This window comes from Aphelocoma coerulescens, chromosome 8 (genome assembly GCF_041296385.1).
Source record: "Aphelocoma coerulescens isolate FSJ_1873_10779 chromosome 8, UR_Acoe_1.0, whole genome shotgun sequence".
In the NCBI taxonomy this organism is placed as follows: domain Eukaryota; kingdom Metazoa; phylum Chordata; class Aves; order Passeriformes; family Corvidae; genus Aphelocoma; species Aphelocoma coerulescens.
The window spans coordinates 15,106,430-15,129,052 of record NC_091022.1 but is presented as its reverse complement, the minus strand read 5'-3'; the positions used below and the strand labels follow the sequence as shown (position 1 = coordinate 15,129,052).

At 35.6% G+C, this 22,623-nt stretch overlaps 1 protein-coding gene across 5 annotated transcripts in view; it reads left to right on the top strand.

Annotated features, from left to right (window-relative positions):
- The window catches only part of PTBP2 (polypyrimidine tract binding protein 2), a 46,822-nt gene extending 27,142 nt beyond the window's left edge, over positions 1-19,680 (top strand). The window contains exons 6-14 of one of the 5 annotated variants that reach the window (XM_069022667.1): positions 2,399-2,563; positions 2,640-2,750; positions 9,402-9,597; positions 13,917-14,056; positions 15,472-15,505; positions 15,951-16,043; positions 16,430-16,646; positions 16,749-16,826; positions 16,966-19,680. In XM_069022667.1, the coding sequence (XP_068878768.1) occupies positions 2,399-2,563; positions 2,640-2,750; positions 9,402-9,597; positions 13,917-14,056; positions 15,472-15,505; positions 15,951-16,043; positions 16,430-16,646; positions 16,749-16,826; positions 16,966-17,095 (1,164 nt within the window). In that variant the 3' untranslated portion in view covers positions 17,096-19,680. Of the gene's footprint in view, positions 1-2,398; positions 2,564-2,639; positions 2,751-9,401; positions 9,598-13,901; positions 14,057-15,471; positions 15,506-15,950; positions 16,044-16,429; positions 16,647-16,748; positions 16,827-16,962 lie in introns of all 5 variants that reach the window. The other 4 variants (XM_069022666.1, XM_069022665.1, XM_069022664.1 and 1 more) reach the window with 4 other exon arrangements.
- The last annotated feature ends 2,943 nt before the right edge of the window (positions 19,681-22,623 follow it).

The window sequence follows — 22,623 nt, the reverse complement described above, 5'->3', positions numbered from 1 at the left end:
TGGCACCATGCATATTAATACCCCATCTTAACCTGTATTCCAAGTCTTTCAGAACTTAATTCAAGTTTTATTTAGAACTAAATAAAACAAATAGGTACTTGGCAGTAAGCATTCTGTAACTACTGTCTCTTGAAGCATTCTGTAAAACAAAGATGGTCAGACATTCCTTTTCCTGTAAGAAAAAGTAAAGATAGCGCAGGTATTGCTTGTAGTCTGGCATTTTTTTGGATACTCAAAACTTAGCTTTCAAATCAGATGAAAAGTTTTTCTGATCAACCCAAATTCATTTGAAATTGGATTTTTTCTTCAGTCAGGAAGATGTGAAGATGTTAGAATGTTAGTATGTGTAACTGGAAAGTTAGAATAAAAAAAATTGGAGAAATGTGCAAGTATCTTAGTTAAAAAGAAGATAGGAAAAAAGAAAATCTAAGCAAGGGGTACTTCAAACAGCCAGGCTTTGGCTGGAGAGGTTCCATTAACCTATGTCTTTCTGAACTGCTCAGTAATAGTAGCTCCAGAGATTATTTTTACTTGTATTCTCAGAACGAGCTATTCTGAATAAACACACTGGAAAGGGACCATTTTTAAGTTTTCATTTCAGTTTTATCATTCTGTGAGAATCCTTTTCCTGTGAGACATCAAAACACCAAGAGGAGCATTTAAACTCAGATATAAAATAAATATCTCTTACTTTTAGTGCATTATCAAGACTCAGGAGAATTGAGAATAGAAGGACCTCTAACTGTGGTTTTTTTTTTAATCATCAGCCTGTCATAAATGCATGGGTTTAGTCCTTCTGCACAGACACTGCAACTTTTAGAAATAAATGTACTTCAGGTGGTGTACTTGATCTTATGGTGTTAGTTTCAATTTTGCAAAAATAAGGAAACGGTGCTACATACTACTTAAATGTCTTTAAATTGGCTACTTAAATATGATGCTGGATGTTATTTCGAACTTTTTTGACAAAATACTCATAAGAATTTTAGTATTTACCATTGCTTAGTTCTCTATTCCTTCATGTATTCACACTAATTTTAATGGAATGAAGTATGATGTATAAGCATAGGTAGATAGTGCTGACAAGGGCCATATGTTAAAATTGACTTCACAAGTTGTATTTTGTTGGGTTATACAGTTTAAACTTTTCCAGTCACTTTAAGGACTGACTGTAAATTGATACGTGCTTATAGAATGAGTAGGAAATAATTATGCAACTCAGCCAAATATCTGTCCATCTTGAAAGTTGTGTGTTTCATACATTAGGGAAAAGAAGTGTAATCAAAAGACATTTTTATACAGTTACAGTAATTAATGTTAAATGTAGAGGTAAATTTTGTTTTCCCAACTGGTGTTCACCAGGTCTTTTTTTTTTCCCCCCCACTTTCCTTATTCATTGATTCGTTTCAGTATGAGGAGTATCATGTAAGTTGTGAGACATGAAATTGTTTAGTAGCTCTAATACCTTTAAAATATGCAGTATGCATTAATATGATGGTTATTATTTTTACCTGGCATGCTCACTTGTCTCTCTTGTTTTGTATTGTTTTGCTTCATAAGGCTACTGTAATGAAAGTAGTAAATGGAACCCCTTTTTTCTGCACTTTTTCTTTCTCAGAAAAAGACATCTAATCTTTCTGATACTGTCAGTTTTGGCAGTGGAAGTAGTTACATAGATGTGTGTTCTTGTGGTATCATCATGTGGTTACCTTTGAATTTCTAAAATCCTGCTTGTGTTTAAAACAAAAAATCCCCATATATGGAGAGGATTTTGTTTTTCTTTTTAGAAAAGAGGGTGGATAACAGACACCAGTTCATTTACCTCTCTGGATACTGCTCTTTGACATTTGTTAGTCTTGTGTATTATTTCATTGTGTTTAAACTGAGAAGTTTGGGTGTGTTAGTTTAGAATTTTCCCTTCCTATCAAAGCCTTCTATGTAATTAAAATGGCAGTGAAATGTGAGCTGAGATACCGTCTTTTGAACAGTAAGATAAGCACTTCTGGTTTCTGTAGGGTTGGGGTTTTTCGTTGGTTGGTTTGTGGGTTTGTTTAGTTTTATTTCCTGTAAAGGAAAGAATCTTGAAACCTACAAAATCCTCGCTATTTATCCTTACTAGTAGAACAATAAGCTTGCTACTAGAAAGATTGATATTGGTGCCGTTTGAAGCCCTTCATTAATGTGACATAAGGATTAATTGATGTTTTCATTTTTGTTGTCTCTTCTCACAGAGTCAGACTGCATTGCACTCAATGTTGTGTTATGTCTGTAGCTCTGAGTTTTAAATAAGTGGACTATTTTGTGTTTCTGGAGTTACCTATATTAATATTTTTAATTAATTTCAAGCGATTATCTTGAAATAGTAAGAAAATCTCTCTTTTGTCTTTTTTTTTTTAAGCGGGCCCAGGCTGTTCTTCAGGCAGTGACGGCTGTGCAGGCGTCAAACGCTCCCATTAGTGGGACCACTGTTAGTGAGAGTGCAGTGACTCCAGCTCAGAGTCCAGTACTTAGAATAATTATTGACAACATGTACTATCCAGTAACCCTGGATGTTCTTCATCAGGTAAGTCAAATTTCATTTTAATTTGAGCTATGATTGGGAGAAACAGACATGTAAAACTTTATAATGTTTTTGGCAGATATTCTCTAAATTTGGTGCTGTATTGAAGATAATCACATTCACAAAGAATAACCAGTTTCAAGCTTTACTGCAGTTTGGTGATCCAGTAAATGCACAGCAAGCAAAACAAGTAAGTATAGTTCTCTTTTAAGGCTAGAGATCTTCCTGTACTCCCAACATTCTACAAACGTTGATCTAACAGAGTACTGCCATAACAGTGTGTCATACTCCTCCACAATTTTTTGACATTAAAAAAAAAAGAAGTGGAAGTTATTATACAATATGTTGTTACACCATGTGAAATCGGTGTTTCATGATGGTATGTTTATGGATACTGTGTCTGAACTATTTTAGACATTTGTATGAACAAATATTATAATAAGACTGCACAGAGATGAAATAATATGCAAGACTGGTGTAGTAAAAATGTCAACCAGAAGTAAGAATGTAGGATGTCATGGTGATGCATATTTAATTCACCAGAAGCAGCAAATTTAGTAACCCTGTTGGATTGTTGTCAGCAGGTACTTTTAAGCATTCGTACAAAGATGTGATTTGTGGATTAGTTACAGATTTGTGAAAGTATTTAGTTATAGTAGCCTAAAAAAAAAAGAAAGAGTAAACTTATTTTTAACCATAAATGCCCAGAAGAGAGAGTGTAGTTTACTCATGTGGCCAGAGTGTGAAGAAGCCTTGTAGCAGTGATGGTGAGCAGGATCTTGCTTTTGTTTTATTGGAAACTCTCCTATCCTGGGTAGGAGAGGCAAGAACAGGTAACTGGTTTTATTCATTATAGCAGGAGAGAGCCTTTGGATAAATTATGGCAAAGATCAACAGCATGTCATCTAGACCAGATGGTTTGAATTAATTGAATGGGATATGTGCACATTTGTGGCAGTAGGAAAGTTGAACCAAAGGGGAAGGTGAGATTTTTATTATTATTATTATTACTATAATTTTCAAGAGATAAATGGAATTAATTTATATTTTCAAACCTTCACATGCAGTCTGGGTTTGAGGAAGGCTGATTAAAATTGATGTGCTGGTTAAGTGTTGCTTGGCAGCACAGAAAGTGCTTATTGCCTGTAGAAGACAGACTAGCTGAGAACTTCACCAACGTGAAAAGCTCACACCTCAGGCTAAGTTGGCAAATTTTCCTCTTAGTAGAGGAAAGACAAAAATGGGCTTAATTTTCTGTTGAAAAGAATGAGGACTATATTGAAGTAAAGACTTCTTTAAGTGGTGGAGGATGGTCATTTTTGTCCTTATCACCAAATGAAATACTGGGCATTGAGTAAAAAACTGTGAGATGATCAAGACAGGGAATCACAGAAAATAAGACATGTTTTCAAAAAGCAGAGTGTAAGTTTTCATGCTATAGAACAAAATAAAGAAGAGAGAAGAGACAAGATGATATGCAGCTTGATTTATGGTGGTCAACTTTAAGATAATCTACTCCTGAAAAGCAGTCTGGAAATACTTGTATATCTGGGGTACAGTTTAAATTAGGGATGTGCTTTTCAGAGTTGAAATAATATCAAAGAGTTCAGACACATGCAGATATATCATTGTACTACATAAGAATTTATATGGATGGGATACACCTTGCGGGTTTAAAATAGTCATGCAGAAACTAGATCTTAACCTACAAGTGCTGCAGAAATCAATTGTGGACATTTAGATTTATATTAGAAATATTGATAAATAGTGGGATGCTAAATGTATTTGTTACAGAAGGTTGTAATTCAGGCTTGACTTGTGTTTGGAAAGCTATTTTTCAGTGGTAGATGTTACTGCCGCTTTTAAAGTGTGTTTCTGACGCAAAATATGACATCAAGTGATAAATCTTTTGACCTCGTTTTTTGAGTCATACATATCATAAAATTCAGTGGAAAGATGACGTCTGCGAAATGGGCTGTAGTGATGTGAAAATTTATCAGTTTAGGAATATATTATAAAGAAGTTACAAACAAAAGGATGAGGTATGTAAAGGTATGAAAGGAACCTAAAAATCTTTTTCTGTTGTTGACTTCAGACAAACTGATACTAGCTTGTGCGATCCTGTATTTATCTTTTAAAAAGCCCAGCATGTATGTTTCCCCAGTTTTGCATGTTTTGATTAGGGTACGTGTTCACTAGTAGCAGCTCATGTGAGAGTGACTAAACTTCATTGAGTACGTGACTCCTGTATGTACAGTCATTGTCAGTGATGTTGGGGCCTTAATGTCAAATTGAAATGGTCTTAGGTTTATAGTTTCATATTTTAAGCAGTCTATGCATAAATGTACAGAATGTTAAGAGTAGTATTGAAGTATGCTAAATTGGAAGGAAGATTTGATTTCCCCACTACCCTCACAAACTAGATAGAGTAAAATACAGTTCTTAGGGTTAAGCCAAGTGCCACCAGAACAAAAATAACTAAAGAAAGGAAGCAGTAAGGTGATAGGGGAAAAAAGCCCTTCAGTTTAAATGCATCTGGATGTACAAGCAAGATGATGTGGTGGCTACAATTAAGTTGCATGGAGTTCACAATCAAACACATGGTAAAAAAGTACAGTTTGCGATTTGTTTTCCATCCGTGTTACTGTAGAAGATAATGGGGAAATTTAATTTTCCGGTGGCCCTCTTCACAGGAAATCAGAATGTGGCCTTAATAGAAATTGAAGACTTATTAAGGAAGTTAAAGAGCAATTTGAAAAACTCGAGTGATGTAAGTACCAAGGAGAGATGCTATGCATTTGAAGGTTCTGAGAAAACAGTGACACTGACAAGAATGTACAATATGAAGCCTGTAGCCCTGTGGGATCTCCTCTGCTATTTGAATGAGCAGCTAGTAAAAAGCCTCATTCCTACTTCACTTGTTTTGTAAGAAACTCATTTCCTGTAAAAGTAGATAGTGGCTACACTGATACTTGTTTTATCACCACCCTCAGGTTGTATCCTTACAGGTTCCTTGGGTGAAGACTGGCAACTTAGGTTCCGTATAATGCAGCAGTCTAGCCAGGGATGGAGAAAGTAACTGAGAATGGGCAAGGGTAGAGCACATCGAACTGCTGTGCTTCTGCTGCTGCTGAAGGTTTTGTTTGGAGATGTCTGTATGGGTATGGAGCTAAGCACTAAAAATAGCCCATTTTTACTGTAAATGATGAGTAGTCTTAGCATAAGCAGCAGTACACCAGTAGTTTGGTATTACCATGGAGACATGAGAGTGCTGGTGTTTCTGTCTGAGAAGCTGGCTAATTCACAGTGTTGCTTTTGTGCAAATGTACTGGAAGTACCCTTGCCAAATCATGGATGTTAACAGTTATTAATGACTCATCTATAGAAAAATAACTGAGGCTCATACATAGTGCATGCCAGTCATCTTGACCCAGCACAGGTTAAAAATATCACTGAGGTTCTGTTACAGTTGGCCAGTTGATCCTTCTTTGGCCCACAGGCTATTCAAAGATTCCAGTGAGGTTTGACTCTGCACTCAAGATGTCATCTTTCCGGTTGTTTTGGCTTACAACTTCAGGGTGGGTCTGTGCTGGGAGCAGTCTGCAAAAGATCTCTGCTAGTCTGCGTTGCCCTAAAATCTGTAATAGGAACTTCAGGTAGTCATTGCAGAATGAAAGAAAGGACATCTCCAGATAGGATACTGAGCTGAAGGGCTATTATCTGCTATTATTGTATTAGGCTTTTTTGGACATCTTTAATTTTAAAGAGCACAGTTTATGTTCAGAAATAATAAGTAGTGTTCAGGTAAACAGGAGAGTGCTGGATTGCGTTGAGTCAGAAAGCCCAGGAAGTGCAACAACAGGTCCTTTGCACATAAAATATGTTAATTTTTGAGAACAGAATGTATTTACATACACTTTTTAGCCACAGAAACTTCTTGTGTCTTAGACACCTGTCTCAAAAGAAATTACTTTCATTCAGATGCATATCTATAGGATGCATTTGGGACACATCTCTCCCGAGAGATACTTATTATATGACCTTCAGTTACTCTGAAGTATTTATTTTAGCTGGAGTATGTTTTGTAAGTATTGCTTGGTTTGGGGTTTTTTTTTATGAATTTAGCCCTTACACCCTTCTAAGATCTTGTTTTTAGTTTTTTGGGTTTACTGGCACAGCCAAGATGAAGAATGATACTCACATTTGTAGAAGGGTCTCATGATACTTGATCTTGGTTTGGCCCATGTGTGGTGTGGTATGGTATCACATGTGAATGTATGTATAAATACTCAAAATAGAAATTTCTTAGCAGTAACTAGAGTTCTTGGAGATGATGTTAGAATGTACATTCACTAGCAGTAGGGCTGGTCTCTTTTTTTTCAGTATGTCTGTGAGAGGAACAGTGTTTGAGGGTTTGTTGCATGTTCTTTTGCTATACAAGTAAGAGCTTAGGACACGCATTCACATTTGTGACTTTACATGTGAACAATTAATCTTGAAAAAGATTCTCACCAACCAGCATTTTTCTTGCATTGTTAGAGGTGTATAATGCTGATGGTAAGGTGGTTGGGGTGAGGGTTTTTTTTTGTTTTGGTGCTTGAAGCCTTTCCTAGAGTTTGAGTACAGTGCTTTTTAAGAGTGCATCTCCTTCCTTCCTTTCTGGTTCAGGATGTTCTGTCAGCCTGTCTGTGTCCCAGCTACAATGGATTTCTCTTGTGCAGGACCTTTTATATGTACTTTTGGTTACTTTGAGTTATAAAGAGGAGTTTTTGCTGTTTCAGTAGAAGTTTTAGTTACTTACATAGCTCCCTTTAAACACTGACTGCTCTAGAATCTGCAAACACAGATATATCTTGGTTTGCTACTTTTTAAATCTGAAGTATTTCCATCAGCTTAGCAGCCTTCTGCCAGCCACAAGTCAATATTTCTACAGACTCCACATAGAGGTATAGTATGAATCCTGATGGGTCCTGTGATTGGGACAAAGCTAAAGAATACAGCCTTTCAGTCTAACTCATACCTGTTTTCTTCATTAGGGGAATGGGTATTCCCTTGATGGGCAGTGGCATTGTATTTGACAATAAGTAAACTCTGGCCGTGTAAATTGGACCTTCCTCTAATCCATATCTTAGTGTATTTTAGAAGGTAGGAAGTCTTCTAAAAGTGATGGCTGATTCTCAGTATAAGCTTTTTTAGGTGTAAGTGTTCAAGTGATACTCTTTTCCCAAATACCAACATTAGAAGTCTTGCATTCTGCTTTGTCACCGCGTATAAGAGCAAATTGTGTATGGTGTAACGGTGGTGCCCACCACCACCCCAACAATACAGAATTAATCCTCAGCTTGTGTTCTGTAAATAAGGACAGTAAGTTCTGCTTTTGTAATATTATATAAAGTACTTTTTAATTGGAGTTTCAAGCATAGGAGTTTCTCTTTAATTGCTAAGGATTTGTTGATACAGAGTCTGGATTTTCCAGTTTCTATTGGTTTTTTGTTCTATATGTTTTTAGAACTTTCAAGCTATGGCAAAATAATTATGTTGACTTAGATATTCTTTTACATTGGCTGCTAATGGGAGTAGTTCTTCTAAGTGATTTCATGAGCCCTGGAGATGTCAGCTGTGATCATCCTACGTATTGTAGGGATGGCCTTGCTGGCCCAGGCCTAGCAGAGGGGTGTCGGCAAGATGTTCAGTTTCCAGATGCATCACTGTATGAAAATAGCTTCCACAGCCAGCAGGCACACAAGGTTTGTGCAGTGCTTAGCTCAAAATAAGAAGCCCTACCAGAACTTGAATGTGTTGTAAAGTACACTGCAAGAGCTAACTGCAAGAGCTAGCTCAGGTCCAGAAGTGGTACATTTCAGTCCAATGTTTCAGTCCAAACATTGAAATAAAAGATGTGATGTTTGTATTTGAAAATTTTATTTGGTTTTTTCAGCACATATATATATATAAAAATACATATATAAAAAGTAGTTTTATATTTAACATAATGACTTGATTGAATGCTAATTTTTAAGATGAGCTGCATCTTCACTTCCTAGCATTCCTTAAGAATTAAACTGACTTTGTTTAAAAAGTTTTCATGTTTTTAAGTCTCTCATATTTAACTGGTAGTACTTTGCGTGAAAGGAAGATATGCCCAAAATGTAAATGGACTGAAATCTAGGTATATATATTGGCCTTTTAAAAGAGTGTTTTTATAGAGTACTAGGTGTCATGCTAATACGCATTCTTTCAGAAGTACCAATTAATTGTGAAAATGAGATTTCTAAAAAACAGTATTAGTAACATCAGGTTAGCAGTTAAAGTTGGTTTTCTTTCAATTTTGGCACTAATTACCTTTAAGGGGAGAAGGAAAACATGCAGGAATAATGTGTATATTATGCCTTAACAGATGGCTTTCTAACATGGTAGTTAAGTCTAGATTTTATTTTTTCCTCAGTTGATTTTCCATGTAAAAGAGTACTTGTGAGAGTCTTGATTTTTATTATTATTTTTCTTTGTGAAATCTATTTGGTGTTATGTCTGAATTTAAGCTGTGCTATAGAATGCAGGTTAATTAGCTATGTTCAACAGACTAAATTTAAGTTTGACAGCATTAAAATGTCCCTTGCTACTTTGGTGCATAAAAACAGTTTCTAGGTAAGAAGGGAACATCGAGCTTCCTGGAATCATGTTGAGAGGTTAAAGCATTTTAATTGGTTTTAAGCTAGACAGTAAGACGGATAAATATCTATACGCTGACCTTGTTTAAAAAAAAAAAACACAACCAAAAACCCCAACCTTGTGCAACCAACCTGTATTGTGTCTTTTAAATAAATTGTGCTCTCTTTTCCAGGCCTTAGATGGTCAAAATATTTATAATGCTTGCTGTACCCTCCGAATTGATTTTTCCAAATTGGTGAATTTGAATGTCAAGTACAACAACGATAAAAGCAGGGACTACACTCGTCCTGACCTTCCATCTGGAGATGGACAGCCAACGCTGGACCCAGCTATTGCTGCAGCATTTGCAAAGGAGACCTCTCTTCTAGGTATGACACTGACATTCTTCTTCTGTATTGCAAAGCCACTTCATTAAAATACTCATTAATCCTTCTAACAACTTAAACTGCAGTAGTGTCCAAAGGCCCATTCAAGGTTCAGTCTATATTGTGATCTGAATTGTAGTAACATAATTACATTGTCTTTAGAAGTACTGCGAAAAATGAATGCAAACTTGTGTGACAAAATGACAAATGCACAGAGTGTTAGAAAAAGTCAAGTTAGTTCAACTTGTATCCCAAAATCCATCCTTCCCTCTTTCATATGTTCCTGTCTGTGGCCACCTTGCCCACCTTCCCACCAAGTTTGTAAGAGAGACTTAAGAAGATCTGCATGATTTCTTCATGCTAATGTTTATTTGTACTATCCGATAATGAAAATAATGTTTTGCTGGTTTCCTTCAAAGAGGAAAGATTATGCTCTTTGCTTAAAAAACCCAAACCATATGGTGCTGCCTGTAGTTTTCTGGGAATAAAAGAAAAAAAATCAGTAGTTGCGCTTCTAGTGCTACGGTATATGAGTTCTAATATCCTGTCAGCCTTTGAGTTTGTCAGAAGTTGGTGAAATGCTCTGATAAAGGTACAGATATATCTATCTTCTGACTATTACCAAAGTAATCAATGTGTACTCCTACTCCTGTCAAATTGGTTTTCAGTGAGAACACCTTTCACTCTTTAAAATGTAATAGCACTCAGATGTAGAATCATTACTTTTATGAAAGCTGATGTTATGTTGTGATCATTGTTCTTTCCACTTAATCTTTTTCTTACTTTTTTTCTTTTATCCTTTCTCATTATTGTTCTGAAGAAAACATAACAACAACATAGATTTCATGATTTTTTGTACAGTCTGGGCCAAATTGAAGTAAGTTTGAGTTAATGTAGGAAAGAGGGGCCTCTGCTCTCTGTTATGAAAGATAGAAGGCACTTAGTGAATGATGTGAGCCCAGGAAGAGGTGAATATTGTAGCTAGGACTACTGAATGTTGCATTGTATTTGCCCCTTTTCTGAAATCAGGTTACTTGAGGGATATGTTTTATATCTAGCTGTAAAGTACACACAAACCCAATTCCCCCAAATTCCAGAGCGCTTGACTTTACATCTCCAGCATGACTTACAAAATGAGGGATCGCTTGCAGCTACAGCAAAAGTTTTGGGAAGTAAAAAATACTGTAGGAATCTGAAGTCTCAGAAGAAAACTTGTACCTAAAGTTCATTTTCTTTTTTTCTCTTTTAACTTCCCATAATTTAAAAATTGAAATCTCTCATTTCATGCTTCAGTTGGGAAGGTGGATGAGTGTTTGTGGAGAAGTTTGACACCATAGAGATGAGTGCTGTAGGAACACCCTTGAGGCAATTAGTAATTCTTTTGTCAGCCCACAATGACTAGAATGTAGACATGGGGCTGCAGTATGAGTAGTAAGTAGACAAAAGCAAAGTAAAGCTGCTTATTAATGAGACCCATAATATTAGGGATTGTAAGGCAGGGATTTAGGAGAGGAGAGAGGAAAGATTCATGAGTTACAAAACAGTGACAAATGCAGCACTACTTATGTAACTCTGATTCTGACATTTTCCTGAATCCTGAGAAGTTGGTTTCTAGTCTCAGGCTTACTAAAGTATTTCCTTGTATATAATACTTACAGTATGCATCAAATTAACAGGTTTAATTTGCTTGGCATGGTGAAATCACACTCTGCAGATGCTTGGGTCTTCGCATTTCTATGGAGATATTTAATTGGGGTTACTGTACTTTCTGCAGTTATCCAAGTGACTTTAGTGGAATTTATGATCTGGTACTTTACACCTGAAAGTCACTTACATACTTTTGATTTTTGTCTGCGAAACTACAACATTTTCTAACATTTTGATTTTAATCACTCATTCTTTTGTGTATATTAAAAGCAATTTCTAAAAAAAATTATGAAGATGACAGTTTCAATAACTAATTAAATATTATAATTTGTACTACTTGAGTAGACCTCCTAACATGCACTGTTTTTCCAAGTGGTAGAAAAATAAAAGGTACACAACCGGAGGGACTTTCATTGCAGCTGTGAAACATTTTCAGAGCATCAGTGAAGTCAGTCATGTTTATTTTGATGAGCAGTGGAGATTTTATATCATCTTGGCTTTTTGTTCTGTAAAAACGTTCATTGTTTCAAAAGAGACTTAAGGGAGCTGGGTACATTTTCTAAATCTGCTCGTGGCCAGTTGGGTGAGCTTGTTATATTCTTAACTCTTCATCATCTATCAAATGGGGATGGTTTCTAAATAGTTTCAGATAAGTCCTAAACAGTGTGTTACATGGTAACTTATTCATAATAGAAACTCTTCTTATTTTTATTTATTAAAAACCTTTTAATTGCTTAAATCAGCATGACAAAGTACAGTGGAGCCTGCAGACCAAGAATTCTGTTTGCTGTGGCTTTGTAATTTGTCTGACCTTTTCAAAAAATGAAATCTGTGTGTGCTATGTAATCAGTTAAAAACATATCAATCAAATAGATGATCTAGCCTGCATGCATCATCACTCATTCATCTACTACATCCTCACCTGTGATAAAATAAGGTTTCAGAAATCTTTGAGACTGTAAATTGGACAATATTCAATGAGTCTTAATATTTTTTGAAAGAAGGAGAAAATTACTAGTGGATGAAATGAACTGGTTTCAAATGAATTATCAGAAGCAAATGTATTTATCTTCTGTTTTTTACCTCACATGAAACAGTAGATACATTCTCCCTCCTCCTCCCCCCCCACCCCAAAAGTTACAGATGTTGCAGAAAAAAAAACTTTGGTTAGACAGCAACTGTATTATACTGAGCCACAACAAACAAAGTATTTCATAGAAGAACTGTTTATAATTGCAAATACCGATATGAAAGAATATGTTACTCACTATTGCAATTTAGATATTTGTTTAATATTAGAGGTGGAAATACATTGTTGTGCTTAGGGCTCCCAGAGCTTTATCCCTTCCTGTCATTGCTGGCGTTCTTTGTTTGCACTTTCCACTAACGCCCCTTTTTAAGATTCTTACTAATAATTTTGAAGGATAATAATTGAAAATACTTTTATAGGAATGGTGTTTAATTAATCATTGTTTTTTACCTTCTTCAGTGGGACCAAGAATGTCCTTGGGAGGGTCTGATGTTATGAAGAATTTTGCCTTTTAAAGCATGAGTTAGTTGGCTGTGCTGTGCCCAGCTATGGAAAGAACCATAAGAACTTCACTAGTCTTCTTTAGATTCCTTTGTTCCTAAAAATGCTGGACTGGCTTAAAGTTCCTAAGGTTAGGGAGAGGTGTCTAGACATACTAGAAGACTTGATATGCTCTAGTAAGACCTGGTAGCTTGACATCTTCTAAAACTTAAGTGATTGCTATTGACCTAGTATAAAATAAGTTGTATTTCCATTGTGTTGACATCTGTCATGCCTTACTGTCCTGGAAAAGTATTTGGATACATCAGTGCTCTTTTACTGAACCCTGCATGATGTGCAAATACAATGTTGATCAAATATGATAAAGCTATTCCTATATAAACTATGTGTAGTGCATATGTATCACAAGAACCTTTCGTGAATCCTGGGAGTAGCACGCTCATCTCATACCCCAGTGACCTGACCAGACAAAACCAACACTTCTCTGTAGGATTTGAGTTTCCTTGGAAGAAGAAAACATAAAAGCACAACTGAAGCTTTAGCTGAGGCTAACATGCATCTTCAGACAATAGGATTACAAAAGCCACAGAGCATGTTGAATTTTGAATTTAGAGGGTTGCCTCCCCACCTCATGGAGAGGTAGTAAACCTGTGAGAGATAGTAAACCTCTTCATGTGGCCAGCTTCACTGTTGAGTATTTAGCCAAGCATTAAGTTGAAGTGAGGAATGTCTCTCAAATGATGATGGAAAATAAGGATGTAATGATGCAGAGAGCACAATTAGTGTTTATTCGTACTGATTTAATCAACATTTACTTTGTACCATTTTGATAAACTAGACACTTCAAGCATTTTGGAGTGCAGTGGAAAAAGTTTTGATGCACAATAATGGTTGTTTGAATAGAAAGTACTTTTTACACCTCATAACTTTGCAGACTTGATCTGAAAAAAATTTTCTACATTTCTCTTATGTTAATTTAGCAACCCATTTCACAACCCTTTGGATGACTTTAACAGTGGGATGGTCTGCTGTGTAGAGTGGTGTATGCAGCACTAGTACTGATGTAGGAACTTTTTTTTTTAAAACGACTTGTGTGTGTTTCGTAAAATATGCTTTATTTTAAAATTAGGGCTTCCTGTTGCAGCTGTTCCAGGAGCTCTGAGTCCTTTGGCTATTCCAAATGCTGCAGCTGCAGCTGCAGCTGCTGCTGCTGGCCGTGTGGGAATGCCTGGAGTTTCAGCTGGTGGCAATACAGTCCTTCTGGTTAGCAATTTAAATGAAGAGGTCAGTGAAACAATTTTACTTTTTTTTTCCCTCTTGAGTCACACTTCATTTTTCAGTATTTTATAATTTCTTTGCATTTGGCCTCTTACATTTGGATTTTAAGCTCAAAGGATTTTTGCTGTTTTTTTTAATAATCTCCAAAGCTTATTTTAAAGCCATTATTGTTAAATACATTTATTTTCCTAGGTAGCTAACAACTTAAAATATCCTTTGACAGTCAGCTACCTATTTTTTTCTAAGAAAAATTTGGTAACTACTGCATGTTTGAATACCAACTATTCTTTCTTTTGTAATTGTAATCATGTAAACTAGAATTTCTGTTTTGTTTCTAATTGTTTGCTGTTTCATTTCATGCTTGTATCTCACATTTTTGAGTCTTAATTTATGTGAACTACTCTAACACATTTTTCTTTGAAGGTTCTCCCAAAGATCTTGACGAGGCAGTCTTCCAGTCTCTCTTAGTAATTTTTTTTTCTTTGCAGTTACTCATTTGTCTTAAAAAAAAAAAAAAGTGGTGGCAAAGCATTTTCACCTTAACTGTATCTTTCTTGCTAACTCTGAAATCTAAAGGGATTAATTTAGTTTTGCATTTTTACTGTCCTTTACATTTATTTTGATGGCTGTGAAAGCTGGTATGAAATGTGGGAAGTTTGTATCAGTCTAGCTGTTCCATTTTTAACTGGCCTCTGTCACTGTAAATCATTAAGCTTTTTTTATCATCTGGTACTATTTTGTCATCCACAGTCTTGCATGTTAAAATGTTTCAGATCAGAGTGCCATTTTGAAAGATATTTTGCCTGCATTTCATAGCCAGCCATGCTTACGCAGTTAAAGTTTAAATTTTAAAATTTCTATTGCATGCTTTTTTTAATTTATGTTCATGTTGAGATGAAATGCTGTAGTTTACTCTTAATATGAATGTACTTTACCCATATTTGTCTTGGGTGACTACATTTTACTCAGTTTTTCTTGTACAGTACATAAACCAACCATTTTCTGACCAAATTCCTGCATTTCCTATGTACTGACCTATATTTTATTTTTTTTTGTTCCCCACTTCCTTATTTTTTTTTCTTCTGCATTGCTGTATTCCCTCCCCCATTTCATCCTTTTCCCTATGTGTTCAACTTCCCTTTCCTTGTCTTTACCCAAATTCCCGTGCCCTTCCCTGTCTTACCCTTCTCCTCGTCTTTGTCTCCATTCCCTGTCTTCATTCCCTATGTTCATGCTTCTGTGCTTGAACAAAATGTTCCTCGGACCAACTTGCCCCAATTAACCGCCTTGAACCATGATCCATGACCACCTCACCATTCTGCGGGAACCACCCTTCGTTATGGATGATCTGTTCATCTCCGCTCTTCCTCGACTCTTCTCTCTTCTTGTCTTACGCTGCTTGCTCTTCTCTCCTTCTAAAGATGGTTACGCCCCAAAGTCTGTTTACCCTCTTCGGTATGTTATTGTTAGCACTATACTTTTATTATTGATTTGATTTTGTTTTTATGGTTTTTGTTTGGTTGGTTTTTTTTGTTTCACCTTAATTCTTATTTGTAGCTAGCACTTTGGCTTAAAGTTGAATAGTAAATCTTTTGCTATTTTTCTTTTGCTGTTTAAATCTCTCCATAGACACAGATTTTCTTTTAATGCATGCTAATATATTTTGCATGGTCTTTAATTTTATATCATTCACATAGCTTTGAGGGTTTATCAGAAAATTATTCTTTTCAAAATTCACTATTCAAAATCTTTATCTCCTTTATTCATTTGTGAGTGTGTTGAGTTTGAGTGAGTGATCTTGTTGCTGTCTGAATGTTCCATTGATATGTCAAAATACATTACTTAGGTGGCTGGCTTTAAAATGAACTTTTTCTTTTGGGTTACTTTTGACTTTGAAAAGGTGTTTATGGTGATGTGCAGCGTGTGAAGATTTTGTACAATAAGAAAGATAGTGCTCTTATACAGATGGCTGATGGAAACCAGTCACAGCTGGGTAAGATTAGTTTTCTGTTTATATTCCCATTAGTTTAAGTACTTAGAAATTAGGCTGTGTAAGATCAGATGAACTAAGTGTGTTTATATTTGTCAGTTTGCCTCTTATCCTGGTTACCCACCAGATCCAAAATCTTTTTGCATGCGCTTGTGTTCCAGAAGGTCTGCACCTAAATGAATACCCTAAATGAATTCAACAGCGAATCAAATGTGGTGATCCCTAAATAAAATTAATTATTCACAAAGAGGCTGCAGACCTAGTTCTTGATTCCAGTCTTTTAGCACACTGACCCTTTGATTTGCTTGGGTGTTTTTCTTCTTTGCTTGTGTACTGTACCACAAGCTGTTGAAAAGTAGCACTCAACTGAGTAAACTTGTCTTTTTCAGCCATGAGCCATCTTAATGGACAAAAAATGTATGGAAAGATTATTCGGGTTACCCTTTCTAAACATCAGACAGTACAACTACCTCGTGAGGGACTCGATGACCAAGGGCTGACTAAAGATTTTGGTAATTCACCTTTGCACCGCTTCAAGAAACCTGGTTCAAAAAACTTTCAAAATATATTCCCTCCTTCTGCAACACTTCATCTGTCCAATATTCCGTAAGTGTTCACTGTCAGTAAGCTGCTAATATTCATGTGAATCACAACACACTGAATTGCCTAATGATTTCCTGCTTATGCTTATTTTCTGTCTGTCTGTAGACCATCAGTAGCAGAAGAGGATCTACGCACATTGTTTGCTAACACTGGAGGCACTGTGAAGGCATTTAAATTTTTTCAGTAAGTAGCTTTTCTGCACATAGCTCTAAAAAAAGAGTTTTTGCAGCACATCTTAAGAAAAACTACATGTCAGATAGCAAACATTAGGAGCAACCCCTGCAGTGTTCAAGTTCCTAATTCCATTATTTTGTTTCAGAAGAGATCACAAGATGGCACTTCTTCAGATGTCAACAGTAGAAGAAGCTATTCAGGCTTTGATTGATCTTCACAATTACAATCTGGGAGAAAGTCACCATCTGAGAGTTTCTTTCTCTAAGTCAACTATTTAAAAAGGCAGATAGAGAATGAAGGTGTATTGCATTGTTTGGTGTTGTCACCTTTTGACTGTTCAGGAAAGTGGGGACCAGAGTTTGTCTTCTGTTTTTTTATTTTTTTTCATGCTGTTATCATTCCTCGATTGTTTAAAAAAAAAAAAAAAAGGCAGTGATATTAACTGCTTTTCAACTGTTTAACTGTTGTTTAGATAAACCATTGTTTTGTTTAAAAGATTTCAAGTTAATACCACATTTTTTCAACTTAGTTGACGTACGTGCCTTAAAAAGGAAAATTAGTACTGCTGGAATTGCATAACTAGTAAAAAGCAAATTTGGTTGTCTGGGGCACATTGTTACATGATAATTTAAATATGTTTAGGCAGGGGTGTGTAAAAAGGTTAAGTTTTTGTTTTCTCCTGCTTGATAGATTTCTTTATATGCTGGCTTGTCACTTACTTTTCTTTTTAATTGGATAAGATGCATTATGCTGAAAGAGTAAAATGACATTATTTGAGTTTTGCTACTTTTTGCTTTGTGTTCTTTTTTAAAAAAGGCCTTTTGTATTTCATTGTTCTGGTCTAGATTCAGTTATGAATGTAGGCATTAGTTAAAATTAACAAGGTACAGAATATTAATTTCTTAAAGGACAAAAAGTGACTTCTGTGACTTTGAGCCCTACGTGAAAAGCATTGTGGAATCTTAACCTTTTTGTACACACTCTTGTGGGATGTATCATATAAATGTCAGCACTAAGTAATGTCTTGTTTGTGGCTGAATATTTTTCGTAGATGTTTTTGGAGTTGACATGACTTATGTGCATTTCAATATATATTGCCATCTTTAGTTTGTAATTAAGATATGGAATATGGTTGTGGATTTCTGAGCATGTACAGACTGGTCAAGCTAGTTCAGGAAATGGTGCATGTATTTTTCAATGATGAAGAAAGTTTGCTGCAAATGCTTGCAGGAAATTTTGTGGCAGTTTCCTAAAACTGACAACCAGGTGGGACCAAAGTTTATGTGCCTTTAGTCTTAATTTACCTTGCATTGTAATATTCAGTTTTAATAAATCTCTTCAAAATATTTTGTATTTAGAAATTGATCTGACTTTACTATAAACATGGCTCAGAATCTGCAGATCCTGTTAATTTGAAAGCAGTTCACTGAGAGTCTGAACTGTTACCTTTATTCTGTTTAAATGACCAATACTTTTTGAAATTGATGTACTTAGTTTCAAGATTCATAGATTCTGTTATCTATGTAGAAAAAAAAGGTCATGTATATTTTCTATTAGTTGAGTTTTTACATCTTTAGAATTGTAAAATTCAGTATAGTTTGAAAGTGGCACAATTAAAAATTAATTTTCTAACAAAGTTGGGAGGTTTGATGGTTGTTTAATTTCATTTTGTGTGTACTCTGCTTACCTCTGTAGCATGCTCAATAAACACTTCTGTAGCTCTGTATTCACCTTTTCTGTCTTTCTCTGCTGCTTTCTATCTCTCCTCTTCTTTGTTTTTCACTTCTACTGTGCTTCTAAATTCATGTTTATTCTCTGCCAGGGTGGGAAAAGCGTAGTATTAAAAACTACTATTTATGGCTCTTTACCATAAATCTGATGCTGTGAAAAATACCAACTCTATTTTCAGATAGTGACCCCTTTGCAGGCATATGTGCAAATCAAACGTTTCCCACCCTGTTACAACTTACTGCTTTAAAGACATAACTTTTATTGTAGTTTGTTAGCTCTCTCTTTCTATCTTTTTAGTTTTTAAGCAGATTTATGCACTAATAGATCTCTCAGGTTTGCCATGCTCTCTTGCTGCAAGTTTCATCTTCCATTTTTTTTGTGTCTGCTAAAGATTTCCTACTAATCATACAGTGCACTCATGGGTGAAAGTAACAAAGGATTTAACATGAGGTCGTGGACCATACATGTTTGAGAACAGGATACTTCACCTTTCCAGAATCTTGGGTTCAAATGAATATTAAAACAGTTTGGGCACTTCAGTAGCATTTCCTTATATTACTTTGAACTGATTGTTGTGGGTTTTTTTTTCCTTCAGTTAGAAATAGGATTTTACACAGTTGCCATTTAAGAATAACTGAATGATCCTGGAGCATTCAGTAAAAGCTGTCGGCGTTCAAATCAAAGCATTTTCAGTCACTTGAGCAGTACAACCGCTTGTAGATACATTGATGTCAGAATACTTTGTGAACTGATGTCTTCCTTTGGGTGGCTTTCAAATCAGTAAATTGCTATCAGCTTTTGAAGGTCATGTTATAATATAGGGGACTTGCATTAGTCTTAATATGTTAAATAAAATGCATTTTATCAGAACTACACCCAATAGATGACTTAAGTTATACTCCAGGCATTGCAGTGATGACCCAATCTGAAGTGCTGGTAGAATCCTGTTCATCCATACTCAAAGCTGGTGAATCAGCATCTTTTAACAACTCAAGCACCCAAACACATAGTTGTGACTATTTCCAGTGATTTAAGCAGTAGTTAAGGGTCTGACTGAGCTGATCTGTTAACGTTTTTCATCTGTACAATATGATGTCCCATATTTTTCTAAAATAAAAGTGTGTCAGATTTCCTTTTGTGTATCAGAATGTGCTTGTGTGTTTCAACTAGAAATGTGAATTGAAATTTGCCATTCCTTGGGTTCGGCTTGTGCTGAATCATTTCCACTCTAAAACGTGTATCAGATAGCATACAGTGATTGCCATATGTGTAATTTTGAAATAACTGTAAACATCTGCACTGTCTGATTGTTATAAATAGAGGGGTTTATAAAAGGGTAACTTATATAATTCTTTCCAGGCTTATTTCCTTAATAGAAGTTTCTATACTTATCTCATTTTGAAAATTTCTGTCACCAAAACCTCAAGGGAAAGAGTATATATTGGCTTTGACTTGTTATAAATTCAGCAGCTTTTTTAATGAGGATATATTTGTATCAGCCAAAATTAAAAGTAATGACAGTCATAATTGTCATGAAAGCATTTTTTATTTACCTGAGGAAAATCACTGTTCAGTTATTGATACTTAGTCTTTAAAGTGGTATCTCTTCAGAAAATACAGATTTAATAATATCCTAACTCCTAAAACTTTCAAAAACTTGTTTTTCATGAGATGGTACTGCATTTTGTATAGTAATTTGTACATTTTTGTTGTTATAAAATGTAAATAAGTTTCTGTATTTTTAGCTCTTCAGAATGTGAAAAACATCACTTTTATTAAAATTTTACTAAAAATAAGATTCATGAATAACTTCTTACACTCCATGGAATGTGAGTTTTCAGATTGTTAGTAAAGCTTTACAGTAGGCATGGTGATTCTCCAAACTCAATTTCAGATTTTTAAAATAATTCTGATATTTTGTCAGAAGGCAGTTGCTAATTTTTCTTCCTTTGTGAATTGTTGTATTTTTCTCTGGTGGAGCAGTGAAATTGGTTGGAAGAGTCCAAAAATGATTCCTTGATCAGATAATGTCCACTGGCAAATATAGTATGTAAATGAAATAAACCAAAAGCTTTTAGCATTTTAGCTAGAATTTGGGGGAAAAGCTCAAAGTTAAGTGAATTCACGTAGAAGTATTTCTGCATATTGTGTTTTAACATGTTATGAAGGGTACCTTTTCCCTGCAGGAATAACAGTTCATACAACTATTTGTAACTTGCTGTTTTTAATGTTTTACGTTAATAATCAGTTTTATAAGCCATCTTACAGAAACGGTTTCTTTGATTCATTATAAGTTTCTTTATGTTTTATAGTATCTTACAGCGTGACAGGATGAATCAGATCCTGCTATCTGCAGGATTTAAGGCACTGTGATTTCAAACTGTAGTTTACTCCAGATAATTTGTCTAATTCTATGCTTGGATAACATGTACTTCTGTCAAAACATTAAAAAGAAGAATTTATGTTTTTCTCTGCCAGCAGGAATATAACTCAACTAGTCCATCTCAAGAAATGGTTTTTCCAATATCAAATGTGTTACATTGAGCAAGGCTGCTCAAAGATTTGATTGTGTTAGGTAGGGATGAGGCTGGAGTCCTTGTTCTGTTCCAGATGCTGGACAACCTGAAGTTCAGAGTTCTGCTAAGGTGAAAAAATTTTCTTTAAATAATTAAGGCAGGATGCCCCATGTCTTGTAGTCCTGATGTGATGTGTGTAGAAAGGGATATATATATATATATATATATATATATATATATATATATATGTATGTGTGTGTGTGTATGGCAACATCTGCAATATTTCTTACCTTCCTGGTTTCTTGGGGAGCTGAGCAGCTGCAGCCTGCTAGTCTGGTTCCATCCACACAGAAGATAAGGAGAAAGAATGATTTTTCTGAAACGATGGGATTTGGCATGGTATTTTCTACTTAATGGGCCTTGGGAAAGTTAGTCAGTAGACTGCAGTAATCTTAACCATAGAGAATGATAAACCATTAAGAATTACTCTGTTTGTCACTGGCTCTAGCAAGCCAATGCACTAAGTTTCTGCCCTGCTGAGGAATTACAGGCCACAATAATGAAGCTTTAAAGAATGCCTTTACCTTGTTTTTTCCTTTAATGTAAGAATATATTTATTATTGCATAATCTGAGTATCTTGAGCTTTGAAATTCTTTCCAGTCCATGTGTTTGGTCTTCAGGATGGTTAACAAAATGAGATAGGTGAGTTCCTTCTTCACCTCAAAAAAATTTTACAGCTTGCTATATCTCTTGTTGTTTTCTGAGTTCAGTGAATTTTCCTCTGATCAACAAACTAAATTTGGAAGAGGGTTACGTTGCTTTGTTTTTTCACTTTCAAAGTTTATAGCATGTGATGTTTAAAATCTATTCTTTCTTGATTAGTTCTGTAGGCAGGAAGCCAGCAAGGAAAAATGAAGAACTTTTCTTCCTTGGAAAAAATGTGAATTAAATGCAGATTGAATTAAATGTCTCAAAAAATGTAGCTGAAAATAACACTCCTATTATTGAAGAGTTCTGCATGTTTTATGAGTTTTAGCCCAGTTTCATGAGGAAATGAGGCGTGTGTAATTGCACCATCTCCATGTGAATGTGCTGTTCCCGAGATAACCCCTGTTTCTTCCTTGTCATTCCTGCACCCTTTGGTTGGCTTCCTGTCAGAGGGGTTGAAGGTCTCCAGTAGTAAGGTATTTCTGTTCCTGTCCTCATGATTGAGGATTGCTAGTCAAAGTCCTTACTTTCAATGCTATGGGCAAGGGAAGAAGATCTGATGCCTTGTCTTTTGCCGGGAGTTCTCAAACAGGCATGGACATGGTTCTCTCCCCGTGAAAAGGCAGCAGCGTGTGAGGTAGCAAACATGGCCTGGGCATACTGGGTACAGGCCACTGGAAGTGAAGGGGAAGGGATATTTTGCAGGAGGAGCAGAGTACTGGACAGAGGAGCCTTGAGGGTGTTCGAGTAGTTTGCTTTCAGTTGTTTTCATGCATAAATAGACGAGAAAAATTTTGACAAGGTGAGACATGTTGGCTGAATAATTTTGTAGGGGTATTTCACAAACAAG